At 45.0% G+C, this 21,956-nt stretch overlaps 1 protein-coding gene across 6 annotated transcripts in view; it reads right to left on the minus strand.

The window, feature by feature from the left end:
- The window catches only part of ELL (elongation factor for RNA polymerase II), a 54,921-nt gene that overhangs the window by 22,580 nt on the left and 10,385 nt on the right, over nucleotides 1-21,956 (minus strand). For 3 of the 6 annotated variants that reach the window (XR_008463292.1, XR_008463293.1, XM_054181666.1), the window contains 4 exons: nucleotides 7,763-9,040; nucleotides 6,138-6,185; nucleotides 574-695; nucleotides 112-275 (listed from right to left, as the gene is read on the minus strand). Coding sequence is in view for 4 of the 6 variants with exons in the window: in XM_054181666.1 (XP_054037641.1) it covers nucleotides 112-275; nucleotides 574-695; nucleotides 6,138-6,185; nucleotides 7,763-8,059 (631 nt within the window). In the remaining 2 variants the exon portion in view is untranslated. Of the gene's footprint in view, nucleotides 1-111; nucleotides 276-573; nucleotides 696-6,137; nucleotides 6,186-7,762; nucleotides 9,041-21,956 lie in introns of those variants that run through there. The other 3 variants (XM_054181668.1, XM_054181667.1, XM_054181670.1) reach the window with 3 other exon arrangements.

Consider the following 21,956-nt stretch of genomic DNA (forward strand, 5'->3'; position numbering starts at 1 on the left):
TAAATCAGACACCCATAAGGAGCCACCAGATACTCGTTAAAGACAAGCCAGTGTCAGCATTGCACTTCTAAAGGTGGGGAAGACACCCCCCAAAATCCAGTTGTTCCTTACCTACGTATCTCCCCCCAGGTTTAATGACTATAGCGCTCCGGCTGCGAGTCTCCTCCTCGGCCTGTGCCATGCTTTGCCTTGCCTTCTGGTAGGAATCGTCAGTAGCACACACGGTGATTTTATCCTGTATGCTTCCCAGGCAATCCAAATGGATATTGCCATTGCTGCAAAAGAAATGCAATGGAGAAGATAGTCCCGACACTGCCAATGGGCACAGCTCTGTCACTGGGGAAATAACGGAGCCTGCGTCATCTAAGGAACAGGAGGGGACAGAAAGAAGCTGAGAAGGGTGAAAAGAGTGAGTGCCTCCTCACCCAAAGTTACACACATACACATGCAAACAGATTAGAAAGACTATAAGAAAGAAAGAACACTTAAGTTTTGTTCGAGTTTGTCAGGGGAAAGATTTTACAGAAGATACGGTGAAAAAAAGGCTAGGTTTTCTTTCGCTGTACCACTCACCTAGATACATACTGCTGGATACAGTCAAAACTCCCTTGTGGGCTGTCCTTGCCAATATTTGAAAGATAAAATGTGAAAGTCCGCACTTCCGTGGGTCGATCAGGCCTTGGAATTGCGATGTGCTGTTTGGAAGGAGGAAAAAAAAAAAAAATAATATTGGTCACTTGAGGAGCCCACACTAACACAAAATTCTACTTTTCTGCAGTCATTTTGCAGCCTGCTACAAGTAAAGCACAGGGATTACTGCATAGGAGACTCTGAAGAGCAAGAAGCTACGAGAAGGATTCAAGTTAGCAGAACTATACGCACTGACAAGATAAGGTACCAGCGGTAGAGAGATGTAAAGGGCAGCTAAAAAGGCAGCCACGTCTGCTACGGGACAGGGCTGCGAGCTGGCGGCTTGCTGACTTTCAAAGGGGAGCCCACAATAATCTCGTTCCAGGAATCTGACCCAATTCTATTGATTCAGGCTCAAAACAGACTTGCCACCACTGTTTATATTCAACTTAAAGCACTTGAGACTTGTTTCTTTAGAATTAGTGATCCAGCACTAAACATAGTACAAGCCAGGTCGCTAGGTAGCATGCTTATTCTTTTTTAAGAGATTATAATTCCATAACGAGATTTCATGGCTCACAGTAGAGTGTGACGCTGCTGCTAAATTAAATATTTAATCAAGCATTAAGTGTGCTCCGCAGACAACTTGACAGCGATCTGCATTGTTTTTCTCCCCCCAGCCGTTCATTTTTCAGAAGGGAAACTCTTTCCCCTCCGCCTTCAAGGTCCAACATAAATCTCAGTGCCTCAGCTCTACCATCACAGCAATATTTGGTAATTAAGATGGCTTCCAGAAAATGAGAGAGAGGGAACATCAGCCCCAACCTATTTTAGGCTGCACTCTACCACACAGATTTATATTTACCCAGGTTGCCACATATATGCATAAAATATCTAGGCCTAGCAAACCAGCTCGGGCATCCACGTATGACTGCGCTCCGTAAGAGATGGGTGCTGGTACAGGAGGGTTTTCGGTGGTTTCCCTTCGACCTCAGACATCTCCAGCAGCCTGGAACCCCTGTGCATCTGGGCCACTTTGCTAAACCACAGCGATGTTCTCAGAATCGACAAGAAACACTGCTGTGACCCTCCTCGGGCTGCGCCAGCGCAGCATTTTCCATCTACCCCCCGTGAACCCAGCTCTCTGCTCCAGCCCGCCCTCAAAACAGACCTCCCTTCTTCCCAAACGGCCAGCCGCGAGACCGGAGCGATACAGAAGGACAAGTTATCTGCCCTCCCCACAGCACGGTCCCAGGACTGGGATCTAAAAATACTCGGGAGGAGATGTGGTGGCGATGAGGGCAGCGCTGCCCCGTTATCTCCCCTGCCAAACCTGTGCCGCAGCCCTGAGCCCTTAATCTGTCCCGGCACCCTCTGCCCCCACCCATCCACACGGAACAAAATTCTCTTCTGCTTTACAGGCGAGCCGAGAATCTGCGCGAAGGCGATGCTATGCAAACAGTCCATCGGGGGGATTTTACAGTTGGCACCGCTAATTCGCTGGGAACGGGGCGAGAAGGTGAATGCAATGGGTCTGTCGGGCTCCCCGTGCTGCGCTGCACGCGACGGGTTTGGGAAATAAAACCTGGGGGATGGAACCAAATCAGACAGTCACACACTGCAATAACTTGCTTCCAGCTCCCCATTTACCATTGTAAAAACCAGCTGCTCCGACAGCCCCGACTTTGGCGTTTTTGTAGTTTCTGCAGCTTCTTCAAAGGACGTGAAACGTAACAGGAGCGAGAGAGTCATTTTAGCGTTAAATGTTGCTCGTTCCAGTACTGAAAAGTGTAGCATATGCAAACCGGCCGTTATCTAGGAATTATTTTTAGCTGAAACAGAAGGTTTCTCAAGCCACCAAATCAGCATGGTAACTGCTTTGAGGGAGCCCTAATTTTGGCGCCAAGTATTACACCAGTAACCATAGACACTTAAAAATAGCTCCCTACAGATGTGACTTCTGGTTTTTGTTTTTTTCTTTTTTTTTTTTTTTCTTTCAAGTAATATTCATCTGTGTACAGCTCATTCTGAACGGCAATTTCACCTTCCTCTGTTAATACCAGCACAAGTTCATCCCAAGAAACGGGGCAAAACGTCGTATTTTCCAATCACGTAAAAGTTAAGGCGTTTTGTTCCTAACAGTCATATTTAAGAAAGCTGCATGAACACACGTGTATTTGGTACCCTAAGGGGGTTTTTTCTCCCCAGTTCAGTTCTTCCCCTACTCCCCCATCTCAGCCCCCCCCTCCCCCAGTAAACACCTGCAAATTTGACCCAACCCAAGCTCTAATTCTGCACATGCTTTTACCGAAATAGAAGCATCTTCAGCCTTTCTTGTGAAGTCATGCACTCCAACTACCGCTGCTTGTGACGCTTTGGTACCCAAGCTCTTACATCCTAATTTACATGCACGTTGGAACAAGCAAAATGCTCCAGACTCCATATAAACTTACAAAACTATCCAAGAAAATCCAGTTTGTGATGAAAAACCAACTAACAGGTGCTGCTCTTAAGCAATACCCAGAGAGTCCCACTTCAGCGTCCCAAGGAGTACCACTCTGCTAACTGCGACCCGGTCGCTGCCACCGAAAGCCTGACTGATACAGGGATTATCGCACTGCAGAAGTCAGTAACAGGACTAGCACTGCTATAAAGAAATGCATCCCAAGGCAAAGACCATTTACACCCCACAGCCTATAAAACCTCTCATGAGAGTCCATCCAGACCAGGATCCACGCAGGTTTTGTCCCCCGTCACCAAAATACCTGTTTTATTTTGGGTGAGAACCACCGACATCCTCCCTTCAGCACCTGGCCGACAGAGCTGCCACCTCGCTGACCCCGTGCTTAATTCCCGGCCAGTTCCCTTTGCTGGTTAATTAGATTATTAAACATGAAAGTTGTTCTTCTGTGTATGAAAAGCTGAGAGCATCCTTGACAGCATTCATTAGACTAACACAAGGAACAGTTAAAAAAAAAGAAAAAAAGAGAGACGTGGACACAGTAATTTAAAAGCCCCACCAATAATGAGATTCAACAGGTCGGGAGGCTTCTGCAGAATTAAGTTAAGGAAGCGGCAGTTTGTTTTAAACTCGTATTTTATGTCCTGCCTCCCCCAGTCATCAAGTGCTTTGAAGTTTGTCCTTCTCGCAAGAGGGGTATTTACGCAGAAAAGTCACAGGATTAAAATCCCGTACCACTGGACACTGCTTTAAGTCACACTCTGACATTTGCGGCACAAACAAAACCTACCGCCCTCGACAGTTAACGGGAAATCTTCTCCACAGCGACAGTGATTAGGGAGCAAAATACGAAGGCAACAAATTGGGGAATTAAGGTATAGTGGAAGAAAGCGTATTCCAAAAATAAATAGCTAAACAAATACAGTTTTGTGTCATCACCTGAATTTCAGAGCTTGTTAAATTACCAAAATTACCTTTTTGGCCCAATTGATAGGAGACTCGCTAGAAAGTATTTAAAGCCTCGTCATCAATTCCTTAAAGCAGGGCACAATCGTGACACACACCAGGACTGCGCTTAAAAACAGATGGTTTCGCAGCTGCCAGCTTCGTGTCATACCCAGTAAAAATAATAATAAAAGGACAAAGAGCTCTTTCTATCTGCCCCAATTGAGCTGGGTCTCGCTTTCTTCAAAGCTCTACCTTTGGCCTTTACTCGACAGCGCAATTAATTAAGCAGCTGAAAAATGAGGCAGGCAGAGGTCAAGCCTGTGCTGCCAACACCCTCCTGCCACCGCGCAGGGCTCCACGCTTCGCCCTCTCAGCGGCACCGTCCCCGGCTGTCATTACAGGTGATCGGCAGCGCCTTCACCAAAAACACCTCTTCTCTGGAAGTTAAGGGCTCAAATGTAATTAAGTGCATGAAATATTTATTTTTAATTATTATAAGGAGCCGCATAACTTTAGAATATTTTTAATTTTTATAAGGAACTGCATCGTTTAAACATCTTTTTAATTATTATAAGGAACTCCATAATTGTAAAACAGGTATTTTTAAAATTATTACAAGGAACTGCACCGTTTTAAAATAGGTTTTCTTTAGGTTAACCTGAAAATGTCCGAGCGTGTACGGCATCCACGTGAAACCCAGCGCAGGGAGCGCCGGGCAGCTGAGGGCGGTGGAGCGTTTTAAGCTGTTCCGATTCATTTTGCTGTGTTTCCTTCAAGGAGGAAGATTAAGAGAAGAGGCATTTCTAGAACTTAAGCAGCTTTGCAGGAAAAGTTAGGTGTAGGTCCTCTCAAGGTGCTCTACAAAGGGAGGGGAAAGCGTCTGCAAGTCTCTGTAGCTTCTTTATTACATGCAAAGCTGTTTGCTCATCTAATAGCAACAAATCATCCACCTTTAAAAGTTCTCCTTGCCACTCGCCTCTAATTCTGCCAAACTTCAGTTGCAGATTTTTATCTAAGCTTTCATGCTGAGCTTTCTGGGAAGGTTAATTGTAAACAAAGTGGAAAAAAAACCCTGGAAATTGCTCCTTTCTTTATTTCCCAGGACCGAAAGGTTTGTATTTTTCTTCTTAAGATAACAATTATGTCTTTCCTGCTCTGTTTTGTTAGAGTACTGTGAGACTAATATCACAGGGTAAAATATGGGCAAGGAGAAGCGTGCTAGACTTTAACGCCTACTTGACTCAAGCATTTTTGGAAGTTTTAGTGTGCCACCACAAAAAAATTAAGAAGTAATTTACAGCTAAGTTCAGATTCTTAGGAAAAAAAAATAATTAAATTCTCCTTCCTTACGCAGAACAAAGTTAAACACATGCCTTTTTGTAGCTAAAAGGTGTATGAATGACACTTTTAAAGTTCACTGAAGAGTTGCATTACTTTACCAGAAACACTGCCAATTCAATCTCAGCGTTGTCAGTAACCGGCTCAACAGACGGTTTCGAGCATCTATAAATATCTTGGAAGAGTTCAGTCATCGGAACAGAAGTTAAAGAAATAAAACTCCTGAATAAAAAACCCTTTTGATACAGAAACTGCCCAGTTGTTTAGATGTGCATATTAAATAAATCTTCGGTACGGTTGTAGCAGCCCCTGAGCACTGCTAATCTCAGTAATTTGTGCCCATAAAGTCTTGCACACTTTACCGGGCTCGGGGCGGCGTTTCCTCGGGACACGGCCGAGGTTTCCATGGATTGCTGCACCCACCATGGCACTGCCATCACTGAACTTTCCATTTCCTCCTCCTACCCAATAGCCTGGCCTTAGAAAACTCCGTTTCCCCACTGGCAGCCCTTTGCACCGCTATGGATTTAGCAAGGGTAGAAAAGAAAGAGGGGGAAAAGTTTTTAAGAGATATAATCCAGGCGGATCAAGGAGCACAGACTCCTTCCCGGAGCGCGTCCACACTTCGCATCTCTCACCGTCAGAAACCAGAGCATCCCCCTGAACTGGAACCGGACAGACACACAGAACACGTACCTTACTCACATTAACTGTATAAGCCGGCGAAGAACTTTCCAAGGCAACCCACATGCAAACTTACCCCTTGGCTTCCTTGAAACTGGATTACTGGTTTTGATGTCACAGCATCCTAAAAAAAACAAGTGGGGAAAAAAAAAAAAAAAAAGATTACCGTAGAGAAATTTAAAGCTCCAACATTCAGTGCCAAAAAATACTCAGTTTGATTTTTCACCTATACTTTTTTTTTTTTTTAAAAAAGGAAAAAGGTTCAGGGAAATATACAGAATTCCAAGTGGGAAAATACAAAACCTCCTGAAACAGTGGGTTTGCACCTAGAAAAGGGATAAAATTGTAGCGTCAGCAGTGGTTAAAACACTTCACTCCTGAAAGTCATTAACCCTTACTGCAGAAAAAGCGAACCTCAGGGATGATACCCGGACAGGCCACACTTCGCTCCTTCCCGACCCCTAGCCCCCATTTCAGCACGGAACAGCTTGGCTGCGCGGCGCCAGCGCTCGCCTTCAGTTTTGAGTTAAACAGCGGATATTTGAGGGGAAACATTTATTACAGTTCTTAGGCTCGAGAACGTGCTAAGCAAACTTTTTCCACCAGAAAGCTGGCAATTCATTGGAGCAGCGAACTGCAACTTCATTGCAAAATACTGTTGTTACGTTGCCCATTTCAACAATCGGCCTCTTCCTCCGTACTAATTCCCTTCCATTTCACGGAGTCGCACTCCTGCAAGCTTTGAAAACCTCTGAAATCTGCTCGAGGCAGAAACACCACTGAATTTCAGCTGGAGTTTCTGCACCGGGATTGCACTTTTCACTTCGCTGTGGTTTTACAGAGATCACAAAAGCTTTGGAGTCGCTTTGGAGTCCAAACTCTTACCTGAGGTTTCAACTATCGGGAACGAAATAACGTGCAACCCAAGCCACGCTAAGTTTTACTTCTTACATTTCAGGAGAACTGTGGCTGTAGTGGTTCTATTTCCTAAGTCACTCACAACGTCCCAAGACGCACTTGGAGACCCTGCAGCGCAGGAGTTGTGCTCCACGGGGTGGAAAAAACACTCTGGGTGTGGGATCCCCTTCACGGGGACAGAAGAGCTGACAACCAGGCTGCCATGTCATGGAAGGAGTGAAGACACTGCCCCACAGACGGAAGACAATGTTCTAATGGGAAAAATGCCACAAAGAGTTTAGGAGACAAAGTCCAAAGGGTGCATTTGTGTCGTCCTTTTTCTATCGGAGTCATCTCCTGGCGTCACAGCGACCCCATCGACTTCCCCAGGATGACAGACACAGCCATTCTCGTTTAGCAGCAAAAGAGTTAACAGCTCGAAAGCCCGTTAAAGTTTATCATCTCTCATAAAACCTTTCCAAAGGCTTTCAGCCCAGGAGTGAAGAATCTAAGCCACAATATGCTGACATTAACAAAAAAAATAAATAAATTCACTAGCAAGAAACTCTCCTTCCAGCACAGACAAATAAACTCACACCAAGACACACTTTGAAGAGCCCATCCAACGCAGTTTAACCCATCTGCATCACACCCCAAATAAACTGTTTGTGAGATATTCATGACGGTGAGTAAAGCACAACCATGCTTGAAGCCGACAGCACCCCCTCTGTGTCGTATAGCCAGTTCTGTAGACCCGAAACAACCTTTGTCAAGAAACAATAAACAACATCTTGCTCTACGTACGGAGATCACCGAATTCCTTGAGTGCCACGCCACTGCATACCACAGCGCGCTGTTCATCGACAGACTGGCCAGCTTTTTGTTCCCGGTGTCAGCATGTACTGTGCAACGCGTCCAGAAATTCATACGAACATACTTGAGCAAACAAGCATTTGAAACATTAAAAAAAAAATCTGGATTAAAAAAAAAATAATAAATAAATCTGAACGCGGATCTTGTACAGCTAATTACGGATTTGCAAAGTTCTGCAATTAATTCTGTAAAATTACTTAAGTGGAATAAAAAGGTAATATGAAGCATGTAAGTAGAATAACAAGGCAGTAACAATACAGAAGTACTGTTACACAAATCAGGACAAGCTTTAATTACAGAACTTATAAATTCCCTAATCTACATACAAACTGGTTTGAAGTTAAATGCGTAATCTCAAACTTAAAAATGAGTGTTCACACGAGATAAATGACAAACTTCAGCTTTATTTCCTTGAATCCCCAAAATCCAGTATTTCCAGGCTCCTGAGCGGTGTGTGCCAAGGGACTGCAGGGTTTTGTGTAGGAATATCGGTGTTATAACGCCCCGCCGCCACCCACAGAAGGGATGGCAGGGAAATGCTGGATATCGGAGGGTCACTGCACCATCCGCGTTCCCCGTTCGGGGAGAGACAGGGAAGGCTCTTGGCTTTTCAGCAACATCACCCCTTGCAGGCGTCACGTCCCTCTTGCTGCTCCCAACTCCTTGGCTACGGGTCGTTTGAGAACGCTCCGGGATGGAGAAAACACACACACACCCTAACCTAATTAAGGATATGAATTTAAGTACTTGTATTAGACGAAATTAAATTCCTGCATGGACACCTTCATTCAGAGTAAAAGCAGACAGATGAATTAAGCCAAACCAAATTAAAACCATACTTCAATTTTCAGTTCGTTTGGATTAACTTTCCTGAATAATCTTGTATGGACAAAGCCCAATTTCACAAAGTTCTTGCTGTCGTTTCCAAAACCCCCATCATCCTCTACGGATTCACCTAATTCTTCCGTAGTGACGCCACGACAGTGGACTTCCTTCGTTATGGTTTCCTAGAAATGCCGTCCCACCCACCTTTAATGGGAACAAGGTCTTTTCCTCTTTCTCTCTTTCATTCTGATTAATGAAGTCATCTCCTCGTCCCTGGGGCAAGAGCGTGGTCCTGCTGCGGGCGCAGGTCTGCCAGCACCAGAGAACACCAGCCGACAGCGCTCAGCACATTTCGGTACACCAAGGATGCTGATGAAACCTCACCTTTATGTTTAATTAAGAGACAAAACAAGACAGATCTGTCCGAGCACCTTCCAGCTAACCAATTCCAGCTTTCCATGAGACTCACTGTATCTAGGAATGGCTACTAGAAGCCGATTAGGATAAAGACAAAAATCTAAGGCAAGAAAACAACAGATCACAGAATCATAGAATGTGTTGGGTCGGAAGGGACCTCTAAAGGCCATCTAGTCCCACCCCCCTGCAGTGAGCAGGGACATCTTTAACTAGATCAGATTGCCCAGAGCCTCATCCAGCCTGGCCTCGAATGTCTCCAGGGATGGGGCCTCCACCCCCTCTCTGGGCAACCTGGGCCAGTGTCTCACCACCCTCAGTGTAAAGAACTTCTTCCTAATGTCGAGTGTTTCAAAGCAGCCAACGGACAGGTTTTCTGCTGCCAGGTACAGACGTTCACCTCTGCAGTTAACAGAGCCCTCCATAGCGCCGTCAGCGCTGCTTACGAGGTCCGAGCGTGAACACGCAGCCCTGCTAGGACCTGTGGGACCAGAGAACAAGCCACTGCCAGGCCAGAGGCACAAATTTCTACGCTGTGCCTACACCAAGAGCGAGCAGAGGCCCTTCAAACACACCTCCGACGCATTAATTTCTTGCCTGCTCCCGCTCGCTATTGTTTCAACAAAAGGTTTCCTGACGCAGGACCAAAAGGTTGGCAAATCATTACCACGGCTTCACTGTTTGCTAATTCCTACAATGGATCTTTAAGAAAATGCGTCAAGCTTCCTCCCATCTTACTGTAAGAGAAAATGAACTGTTTTAACAAGCCGGAGAGTCCTTCCTGCAGTCGAACCCACCCGTGCCACAACGCTCCATAGCAATAACTTCCAGAGGAACATCCAAACCACAAATGTGTGGCTGTACTTCTCCAGGATCTACCCAAACTTCACCGTATCTACCTGACCTGCCAACAGACCCTCCAAAGGGGCCTGGACAGACCCCAGTTATGTCAGGTGACAAGCCAGCATAAAAGAATCACTTCTTTGCTATCTGGAAAGAACATTTCCACGCTTCTGGGCCCAATTCACTGCTGTTGATAGCTCCCGCTGTATTCTTCAGGGACGCCGGAGAAATAAAGCCACAAGCTTTCAAACACTGCAGCTCCACTCTGGGACGCCAACGGGAACCAAACGCCACGGACCCAAGTGCTTTTCCTCAGACAGTCCTCCAGATACTGTAGGGTTATGCTAGAAGTCATGAGATTAAACCAAAAACTCATCCCCAAAGCTCCCACAAAACATTTGTCTTTTATTAGCATGGTATTATGCTCATCTTCCTCCTCTCCCCCGGGCCAGGGGAGAGCCAGTAACCCTTAATACGTGCTCCGAAAGCTCTCAGAGGCGGTGGCAATGCCCAAACAGCTCCTCGTGCTTAAGTATTCCAGATCCGGCACATGGAAGCTTGAGTAAAGAGTGGGAGGAACTAGAAAGTGTCAGCAAAACGCATAAAAATTAAATGTAAAACTAATAAAACAAGTTATTATGTATTAAATATAAAGTGATATATTCTAAAACACTTCATTATCTATCACTTTATATGATCAAAGTTGGCACTGGGTTTTAAAACCATTTAGTGGAAAAGCTGGATGGGATATTCCTACCCAGGACCAGAAAGGACATTTAAAATCCTCAGGTCAAGTAACCAGCTGGAAACCTCCCCATTTCTTCAGGGAAATAGGGATAATTAAAGAATACGTTGTTTCGAGAAGTTCTGTTAGGCATTTACTGGAATTCAGACTGAAGGCAGTGTTACACGGAAAATATTTCCTATACTTAGTATTGGTGTATTTGTCTGTTTTCTTAAATGTTAAGAGTCACAAATGCCGAGCAAACCGAGCAAATGAAAGCTTACCCTTCTTTATGTTGGAACAAGGGAATTATTTTCAGAATTTAAAGCTTCTTGCAAGCATTTAAAATTAGTAGCAAGAATTCCAATAACTATACAGAGAAACTGTAAAATCAGGGTAACCCCGAGGCTGGCATTAACGGGGACATTTCCAGCTGTCACGTGCAATTCCAGCCAGGTCAAGCACCTTGGAAGCCAGTTAGAAAAATGAGAAGAAACAGAAAATTAAAATTCATAAATTTCAGACTCGCTGATACCCCAAATTCATGGAAGTTCCTCTTTAATTCTTTGGTTATGACTAGTTTATGTTTCTTTTGCCTACACAGCATGGTCCAAATATAGGCATGTTCCCTCCGCTACTTCCTCCGGCTTCTCAGCACAACTGCCAAAGGATGAGAAAAAAAATTTTTAAAAAGGGTCAGATCCCAATCCAGGAGGATTCGCAGTTCAAGGAGATCTGGATGCTCGAGAAAAGGTGTCCTGCAGACCCGAAGAGAACTTAACGATTTAGATTTCCACTTACATTTTGGTTTTAGACACACCACGCAGACTTTGGAAAGTAAAACGAGAGACCCAAACGAAAGCAAATATATCCCACATCTCGCTGTGGCAGACTCACAAGAGACACCTCAGAGTCCCAAAGTTCATTAGCAGCAAGATCTATAAATCCCAGGAGAAATAAATACCTTGGAATATATCCACAACAACTTCAAGTGACTGTGTGTGAAGTTTGCTGGCAGTCAATTAGCCACAGCCGGCCCAGGAGAGCGGCACTGCATAGTAGGGAGAGACAAAAGACTTCTCCCAAGACATGCCCCTTTTTTCGAGGCTTATATTTACCTCCTACCAGAAACACAGCAGCAAAAAAGCCTCCAGCATATTCTTTTTTTATGTCACATCTATTACTCACGGAATTAAAATACCGTCTCCCTGCTACACAATTTCCATCTGCAATTTAAGGCCTCCCAACAACCCCATTTGAAGTTGGGGACACCAACAGACTGCAGATGGGATCGACTCTGCTGAGACTCGAAAATTATAGATCCTATATAATTTTTGTTGACCTAAACTACAAAGCCTTCCAGACCTTTTCATGCTACATACGCCTCGGAGACAAGCGACTGGTTTTGCTATTCAAATAACAGCATTCTCAGGGAAAGAGTCCTGGAAATTCCATGTAAATCCACAACTGGTGAAGCAAAAGTTTAGCTTTCTACTCAGAGAGGTGCCAGCAGCCGCGGTGACAACGGTCAGCCGCTGAGGTGACAAACATGGCTGTGGGGATGCTTCTGGGGGTGTCCCTGCATCCTTCCCGAGATGGGAGCCTGCAAACCCCCTGACGCAGGAGCAGCGCGGCACCGCGGGGTGACGGGTGCTCCTGGGGCGGCGAGCCCCGAATTAACCCACATACGCGCTTGCTCGCTCCTCCTCCCTGGAATTACCCCACTTATTAACTTGATGAGCAAAGCGTTGTCCAACGATGAAACCGCATCCGTCTGCTGGGCCCGGCTGCCCACTCTTCTACCCCATCTTCCCTCCCCAACATGTAAAAGAAATACCTGTTTGGTGCAGGAGTAAGTACCCAAGCTTTCAACACAAATAATTTTTAAAAAGGTGCTTTTGATGAAGATCTGGAAGCTGGAGACTTACCAATTACTCTGTGAACTGTAGTTTGTATTTATTATAATCTATCATCTTACTAATAGGCATTAATGGATGCATATTATTGCTGTAATATTAAAGCACCTACGAGTCCTGGCCATAACACGGTGCAAGCAGCAATAAAACGATAAAGAGCTTTTATGTCAGACAAAATGCGAAGCTGTACATTTTAAACTTTAAATTGCTAAACTCCAAAATACATACTGTCTTCCTTGTTTATAAGTGCATAATTTTAAGTGGGCTATTACAGCACAAACATCACTTCCTCAGTAGCTTTAACTTTCCAGGGTCAAAAACCAAGAGTGCCCCTATAAGATAGAAAACAAGTTTTATTAAAAACGTCATCCCAAAAAAAACCCTTAACATTAGGGAAACTGTGGTTGACCTACAGAACTTCAGCTTTCGGGGCTCTGCATTAAGGACGCATCGTAAGCATATAAAATCTTACATCACTACACAACCTGAGCAATGATACACAAAGCCGCTACCTTTGAGTAAAGTTTAGAGAGTAAGACACATGATTAAGTTTAAAAAAAAAAAAAGTGTAGCGTAATTGAAATGCTTTGTGCCTGCAACGTAAAGCAGAAACTCAGTCCCTAAATGGACAATAGCTTGTATCAGCAAACCCCAGAGCAATTAAACTCCACTGTCATCAAGATGTCACCCCACAGGCACGAGAGCTGAGCCAGCCGGGGAGCCTGGTCCCTCTCACATGCCTGGATCTTCTGATCTCGCCTAATCCAGGTTAAAAAAAGATCTTCCTGAATAAAAGGCAATGGGTTTGTTGATACCGATTCTTTGCAGAGTTCATCGGGAAACTGAAGCGGGTACACACCTCCCTGCTGCGGGCGGTTCTCCAGCAGGGGCCAGAAAGCTTGCTTTAAAGGGGAAGGAGGGGAAGGGAGAGAGAGACTGAGAAATATCCCACGGGGAGCCAAACTGGACCCAAACACCCCTTGGCACCCTCGATGGAGCTGACACTCGCCAGCCCCACGGCGATGGGCTGCGGCACACTGTGCCTGGCCAGTATGACCGTGCCGCTATGAGAGCGGTCCTCAGCTTGTCAAACCCATCGGCCTCCTCCATCAGCCCCGAGTACAGAGCTCCTCGGTGGGTCCTGCCTTTGAAACCCTCCCCAGCACGAGCAAACAATTCAAACACAACTCACCCCGGTGGTGTTTTACATACAGGGTAGTTTAAACTTTCACGCTTAAGCCCAGTGAAATTTCTGCATTTCAACTTGGTAACTTCAAGTGACTCTTTCCAGACGTGCTTCAAAAGAGTCTTTTCTTCCTACTACAGAACCAAACTGTGTTTTTACTGATCCTGTATTTGCAAAAATAAACCTCTGAACTCCAAAAGAACAGATACCTCTGACACGAAGACCGATACTCCGATCATCTTTAGCACCAACCACAAATCCTGTGAAAGGTCCCCTTGGTGAGGGAGCTCCAGCCCGCCGCACACACAGAGAAACCCCGGGACAAACCACACATGGCTCAGGATCATTGAGCCAAGATGTTTGGCTAGCACAGGGTACAGTAGTTTTCCACTAGAAAGGAACGCTACGCGTATACGCAATTCAGGCAATGCCTTTCAGGAGGAAAGTTAAAAGAAGGCTCAATTCCTTAGAGAAATAATTAAAGTATTGTCACTTGGTATTGAGTTTACTGGGATCACTGCACCGCAGGCGACCTTGTTTGGCCGCAGGAGAACCTGGCTACAGCAAACGGACCAGCACGTCCATCTGACCAATTCCTTCCCAAGAGCAGGAACCACCAAATGACCTCTTGCAATCCCTATTCCTCAATTTCTTCAGCAACGCAAATGCCGTAACCGAGTAACTCTTTTCATGAGCACCAAGATGGATACAGAATTGTTCTGTAATAAATAGGAACAAAAACACCATATGAAATGGCTGCAAGAGATGCTGCAAGGATGCAGTGCTCCGTCTCCAGAGAAAATGCAAGTTTGTTTTTGCGGATGATGGATCTGGGACTTCCAGAGGACACTTTAGAGTCAGACCTACCTGTCTGCAGAGAAGGGCTCACCCGTACGGGGACAGGTTACTGCAGGGAGAGACACTGCAAGAGGAGAACACACTCTGGGGACGGATAGAGGCATAACCTAGATCATTTTAAGAGCCACAACCACTTCTGTTCTGAATAAGACTTTCTTTTCCAATGGCCGCTGGGTCACCGGATCCCATCACTGCCACTTCCAAGAGGCCCAGCTTCACCGCTCGATGTGGTGGAAAGACAAAAGATGGAAAGCAAATCCACACTGAAACGGGAGGCGACTCGTAGTCTGAGGTCGAAGGGAACGTATATTGTAAGAAACAGGAAAAGATCAAAGGTGGGTTTGTGGCATCCAGGGCCCCTGGCTCCCAATTAACACAGACACGGTTACATCGTATCTTCAGTCTCATTTGGGAAACCAAGTTCAGAGACTATGGGCACATTTCCCAACGGCACAGCACTCTTTTTTTATTTTGTGTTTTTTACCTTTGCTTTTCTGGGGTGTTAAGGGAAACCTACTCATTAAGTCTAGCAAGAGAAGCAATAATCAAAGTCTCAAGCCTTTTCGCCTGACACCAGACTGCTACGAGAGCTTAACGCGTGATTCTCTGTATTTAATCGTTACAAACTCCCACCAATTTCACTGCTAACAAGACGGGGCTGCTTCCTCAGGTTTTACTGTCAGGAGACCAATGGCCAACTTCCACCCTTTCCAAAGCCTTGCGAAGGAAAGGCTTTGGGGGGAAAAAAAGAACATTTGCATCCCCATGTAGCCTTCTGCCCCTAGTACAACTCTTCAAAGCAGTCTGGCAATCAATTTAAAATATGTCTATAATGAAAGAATCATCAAAACACAGGACGTCATGCTCATTTTTTACTGCAATGACTCAGGAGGTCTCCTTCACTCCAAGCCAAAACCCTAGTTTTGATAAAAGTACTGCATCTCTCTGAAAAGGAAGTTTCATTTTTTGTTGTCGGATTTTCTGCACCCGTTACTCATTACTGAAGGGTGTTCCAGACTCTCTGAAACTGAGAACCAATAGCCCTCAAAGCTATTTTAATTTTATTAGTCAGTGACGCATTCTTGGATCACAACTGCCCATTCATCTGAAGGCTCTCACCTTTCCCTCGTCCTCTTCTCCCCACCCCAATCCCGAAGACAGAGGGTCAAGCACCCCTTCCCCTTTTCCACGAGCACACCAGAAATCAACAAAATTCAGCACAAATGGCTGGGTTTATTACCCTTTTTCCTGAAGGGATTTTTTTTTTTCTCCTGTAACTCAGACTAAAACCAATAGAAGGTAGCACCAGGAAAGCATAAAACAAGTTGAAACAACATTTCCCAAAGCACTCCTACAAAGATAATGCTGTGCTGGCAAATTCATCGCAAAAAAATTAAGCACGAACTTCGAAATAAGTTCCATTGTTTTGTTATTCGTAAGCAACTGAATGGCGTTTGGAGAAAAGTAATTTAATGTTAAATTAACACATCCCTAAGCCCACCTCTTTTTTAAAATAGCAACCCTATAGTAACTTATTTATACAGGAGGGGAAAAAAAAACGTTTTAAATTGGAAAATTAAGTCATAATTTAAGTCCGCTCATATGGCCTGAATCTATCCCCTTCTTACAGGGCAGCACCGAGTGTCTTTTAGCACGGCAAAATCTGTTAGCAGATACTGGAAGCTAAAGATAGGGTAGAAAAAAAGGAAGGTAAATATTGGTATTTCTAAAGTGCAGGCAAAGGAAAGCAAACCCTCTTAGATTTGTTTTTTGAACACGTGGATTTGCTTTGAAACAGTTTTCAATCAGAAACACTATTCCACACCGAAATTTCCGGTCCTACTTCCATACATTGGAAGTACTAATAAGAGAAATAATTATTAAATACTCTCTTAAGACAAGTTCAGCAGCACAGCTTCAGCATCTGTGCACATCTGAATTACAGGACGACTTAGAGAGGCCTTAGTCTGGCGAGAATCCTATTAAGACGTCCATGCTCGAAATTCCCCGGGTAGCCAGCTCTCGCATGCAACACTGCTTGTTTTTGCAGCAGGGTTTCACTGGAGCTATCAGATGATCTTGTTAAATTGGGAAAGGACTGAGGAAAAAAAAAAAAAAACCACACAACAAACTGGCATAAGGAAACTGAATCATCCAAAATTCCCAACTCTGCTAAAGGTGAACAGCAGTTCTGGTTTTCCCTAAAGGCTTTACTTAAACAGTTTTATGAGCCAAGAATCATTAAGGGGTTTTAGATTTTCTCAGATTAATATTTTAAAAGCCATTCCTCTAGCACAAGAGACCTTGAATGAAGGCTTCCGTGCTTCTTCTGGAAGAGGAGGGAGGTTTGCTACTGTTTACTTGATGCTGGAGATGCGGCCACCTCTCAAACCGAACCAAAAAGATTACGAAAATGCTGAGGAAAACAATTTCAAGCACAGAAATCACTTGGCTCGCTATTGCCTATCTTAGAAATTGTACTTTTCACCGATTAGCCTTTCTGTAGCAATACTGCTCTTGCTCTGTTTTGACAACGAAATCAGGGCTGCAAAATGTGAAGACAGAGGCGGTTTTGGTCTGATTGCCCAAAAAAGGACCACAGCAAGTACCCGGCATCTCCATTCCTCACCCTTCCCATCCCCCACAGGCTCAAATTTGAAACGTGGATACAACTGAAAACGATGATCTCAAGAAGCTGCACTGAAAAGGTTTAGAATTTGCTATTGAATATAGCAAGATTTGTTTCCCCTCGCTGAGGAATGGGAAGCAGAAGTCAGCTCATAGGCACTGGCCTGGCGGGAAGGTGGCCACTCCGCACGGATGCATCCAGCCACACCACCAAGCGAGGGATAACGAGGGACCAGTTCTGTGGGATAAGACTTCCCTATTTCTGCTGCTCGGAGCACAGCATCCACCATAAATACTCACCTCCTCTTCTGGCCAGTTACACTCTGTTTAAACACTCCTCTTATTTCAAACTTCACACGTTATTCTGCCAAATCCCCCTCCTGAACTGCTGTGGGGGTCAGCAACCGAAGTCACTGCAGGCTCGTACCACCGCAGAGGTAACCAAAGCCACCTCATATTGCTACTGAAATGTAATAGAAAGGTTTTCCAGCCAAGCATCTTCCAAGATGGCCATAAAAATCATCATTCTTAGCCCAAGACACCAGCTAATGTTTTGGGTTTTTTTTCTGAACTGCCACCCTACAAAAGCTGCTTACGGACAATTCTTTACCTGGCTGGTCTTTACCTTTAATGACCACAAAGCACACACACAGTCCCAAAGTGCTGGCCAGACCCAAGACAGATGAAAAGGTCACCATCATGCTTAGAACTGCAAGAACTTAAATAATTTTAAAAAAGCTTTTCCACAACAGGCTGGTACTACAAATATTTTGGGTTCAGCTTTTGCGCTGTACAAAATCCTCCACTATCAGAAGAAAATGTTTCCCAAAATAATCTAGGAAAGTGTGTCACGATAGCACATCTTAAAACAACTCCCCCTCATCCCCATCATAAATAAAGAAAGTTTCCATAACTGATAAAAACACCCAGGCTCTTCCATCCGAGGCTGAAGGCCACGCTGTGGAAGCGACATGAAGTGACTGCAGAACCAGGCTCAGAGTCGAGGCTTGTTCCTCGTGTCACCTTATATGTAAGCATTTCACCTCTGGGTTGAAACTCCCCCCTCTGTGAAACCCAGCTAATATCCCCCAGGTGGAATATGGAGCCACTGTCCCTTCACGCAGCGTTTACTGGAGACCATTCAGGTCTGCGAGCAAGAGCTGGGCGGCACTGGTACCTCCACACCAAGGGTTCCCAACCCAGCCACCCTCAGGTCCTACACGAGGTTCACGGAGCAGCAGGAGACACGTGAAAGAAGAAAACAGAGCGTATTAAGAACAGCTTAACAAAACAACTCACCGGTCTGGAAAACTTTTTAGAGATTACAGCTCAGGCAGAATTTAAAAACCACAACCTTTAAGCTATTCTGCAAAGTAAGAATTCATTTAAATACCACTTAGGCGAGAATGCCTAAGAATTCCAATATCGCTAGCTCGACCAAAGTCTGTCTAAAAGAAAGGAGTAAGGATACTTTTAAGTTATACCAGGTGGATTTCACCGAATACTGAGGCACCCCAGCTCAGACTTCAAGCACCATTCCAGTAATAGTCTTATAAAAACGCTGAATGGGTACAGTCAGCTGGAACTCTTGGTTAAAAATAAATATTTTAAGTGACTTCCAACATACCCGCTGTACTGTGTTCCTCGCCAATCTGTGGGTTTCCAATTACTTGGGTTTTTTTATTTTTTTTTTTTAAGCTATTTTTCTTTCACCCATCAGGTTCAAAAGCCACTCAGACAGAAAGAGAAGCTAGTTAATTACAGCTAGAAATCTGGCTGTACACAAACCGCCAGCAAATGTACAGTTAGAGAGCGCTTGTGGAAAAAATCTGTCAGTTTGGCAACTGAGGCATTATACGTAACAAACAGATAATTCACCTTTTCAGACTCGATCAAGGTAACGTTGCTTTTATAGCCAAGATGTTATTTTGAGCGGTTTCACCAGCTCTCCTACGTCAGGCTGCTCGTGCAGAGCAAGACGAGACATTTAATGTGTTAAAATTAAAGCGAGCGATGAAACACAGAGCAACACCGGGTTACAACTTATAAAACAGGAATAGTGAAATATCAGAAGCTGACAGTGGTTTCTGACCTAGTTTTAACTGGAGAACAGTCAAAGAGCCGAAAAGACTGAGGCGAGGCTGAAGGTGCTGAAATTCCAGTACTGGAGCTTGAAGCGCTGGGGAACAGGATTAGAGCGAAAGCCCTCAGACATTCAAACTACCGAGGAAGCGTCACGGAGAACAAGGAACTTAAGGTTCAAGAGCTTTAGCTCAACGTCAAGTGACATCCTGGGGAGGAGGGACGGGAGGGTTTAAGCAAGACGGCAATGAAGGCGGAGGTGTCGCAGGACCTCGCCGTCCCGCCGGACGGTGGCTACAGGGCAGGGAGAAGCCAAGGCGAGGAGGAGATAACCTCCAGCTCTGAAACATGGGAAAGAAATTGCTTTAAACCAGTGCGTGCGTGTGTATTTTGGAAGATATTTTTAGTTGCTTCTGAGAACGCGAATGTGCTGTCAAACACCTGTGCTCATTTGCATAACAAGAGAAAAAATAAAACCCCGTTACGCAAGGGAACTGCAAGTCCTTGGGTACTGGGGGCTACCCAGAGATACTGGGGGGGCTGGTGGAAGAAAAGTCGAGAGATCCCACCCCAGGAAGCTGTTCACATGTCTCCCTCGATTCTGCTGCTCCAGAGTCGAATATATTTCCACCCAGCAGCTCCACGCTGGTTTTAAGCCTCATTAAGAAGCAGTATGTCGCTGGCCTGACATGTCAGATTTTTAAATGACCTTTGTACCGAGAACAGCGTTGCCAAGCTGCTAAGAACAGGGGGGGGGCGGGAAAAAAAAAGTCCGTTTCCATGATTAGGAGAGGTACGTTCTGGCTGTTTGCATTTATTTTAGCTCAAAAAAACCCCCACCTGTCAGTAAAGCAAGCCATAAAAAAAGAGAGCAATTCTCTCTGAAGGGCAGCTGTGACGGCATCAGCGCTGTTAGCCATTCTTAACGTTGTACTTATCACACAAGGTAAACAGGAGTGACTATCAGTTAATGAACAACACAACCCTAAGGCTGAATTTTAAAGAGCGTTTTCTCCGCTGCAATCTTTTAATGAAAATACAGCAGTTCTAACCCACCGAATTTGCTTACGAAAGTCTAATTTATTTTAGGAGATATTAAGACACCGGGGCTGATTCACTTGCCTGTGTGCTCATCAGATGGCTTAAACGAGCTGCTGAAACATCAGTATGATCCTTATCTTCCACACAGCTTTTCTACTTTTCTTGCAAGAGAAAAATATAGAAAGGCAATTTCGAGATCAGATTGACGAACTCGTTCAACCATCCCAGAACAAATCTCACCTAATACACTGCTGAGCCCAGGAAAACAAGCCCGGACCAGTTTTCTCCTTGTGCCCAACGATATCCTATTGACACTTAAAGGGAAGCGTAATTATTAGTCTGCCAAAGTTCTACTTAAGACGATCTTCAGACGTTCCTCACGGAGTCAGAGCCAGCCCTACTGGAAAAGGCTACGATAAACCAGAGTCAGAGCCAGGATGCTACAGGCATCCCAGAGAAACCCGACCACCAACACCCCATGAGCCAGATCAACCTCAAAAGCTAAAGCGAGATGCTCAGACACGGCTTCTTTTGGCTCTGGGGCAAAGTGAGGTGGCTCCAATGCCAAGTGGGACTCTGGGGACACAATCCAGCAGAAACTCAGCATTCAACAGGGATGTCACCGTTATTTCCTGTCACCTCACCATCTTCATGGAGGAGTCGGCAATAAAGTCATCACAAATGCCACGGGTTTTTTTCTGTTACTGAGGGAAGTTGCCCACAAAACACCCAGCAAGACAAGCCCATGTTATAACCGGGTTGTGCTACATACCCTCCGCTAACACAGCGCTGCCAACAGCCTCCTCGCAAACACCGTCTTCCAGGGGTGCTCGGTTTCTCCGAGAGAAAAGTGAAGGCAGCTGCCTGAAGAAGCCGCTACCGAGTTAAAGGAGGTACTCCCTTCCCCTCAGCGAGAAGCACAGAACCCGCACTGTTCCAGCTACATCTTTATTTGCACTGCCAGGCTGGTTGGTAACAAACCTGCTCCAAAAATAAAGCGACAAACAGTAAAAGAAAGAACATACTCTTCTGAACTGGCAAAAACCTACCTCAAAAAAGAAAAAAAAAAATACTCAGATGTTTCTTTGCTCCCCTCAAGGACACCTGTGAAAGTTCAGGTTACAGCAAATTCCAAAAATGAACATGAAAAAATTTCAGATAAGAACAGTAAAAACATACCACCACTGCTGACTACATAGAGATCGACCACAGAGCTGCAGAAAGACTCCCTGGGTCCAAGCCCAAAAGCCCCGAGAGATTTCATACATTAAGACAGAGAATCTCTCTTGCTGGAGCGAGCGAGTCGAGGCAGTTAATCTGATCCGTACGTGCACAAGCAGCGGTGCGGCCACAGAGCCGCCACTTAATTGTCTGACCAGAATTTTTGGTCTAAATATAACAATCCACCCAAGTTCTAGTTAGCCGAAACGTTTTGCTTTCTTAACTGAGCCCATCTGAGGTTAGAATAAAAGTGTGTTTCTTCCTGCTGTCAGCGTCCATAAATTTAGCCTTAATGACAAGTAAAAGGGCTTTACATTGAGCTAAATGGCCTTAATTGTACGAGAGAGCTCAAGCTCGCAGCAAGATGCAGGCAGCACCTACCCGAGA

This window comes from Rissa tridactyla, chromosome 22, assembly GCF_028500815.1.
Source record: "Rissa tridactyla isolate bRisTri1 chromosome 22, bRisTri1.patW.cur.20221130, whole genome shotgun sequence".
Classification (NCBI taxonomy): domain Eukaryota; kingdom Metazoa; phylum Chordata; class Aves; order Charadriiformes; family Laridae; genus Rissa; species Rissa tridactyla.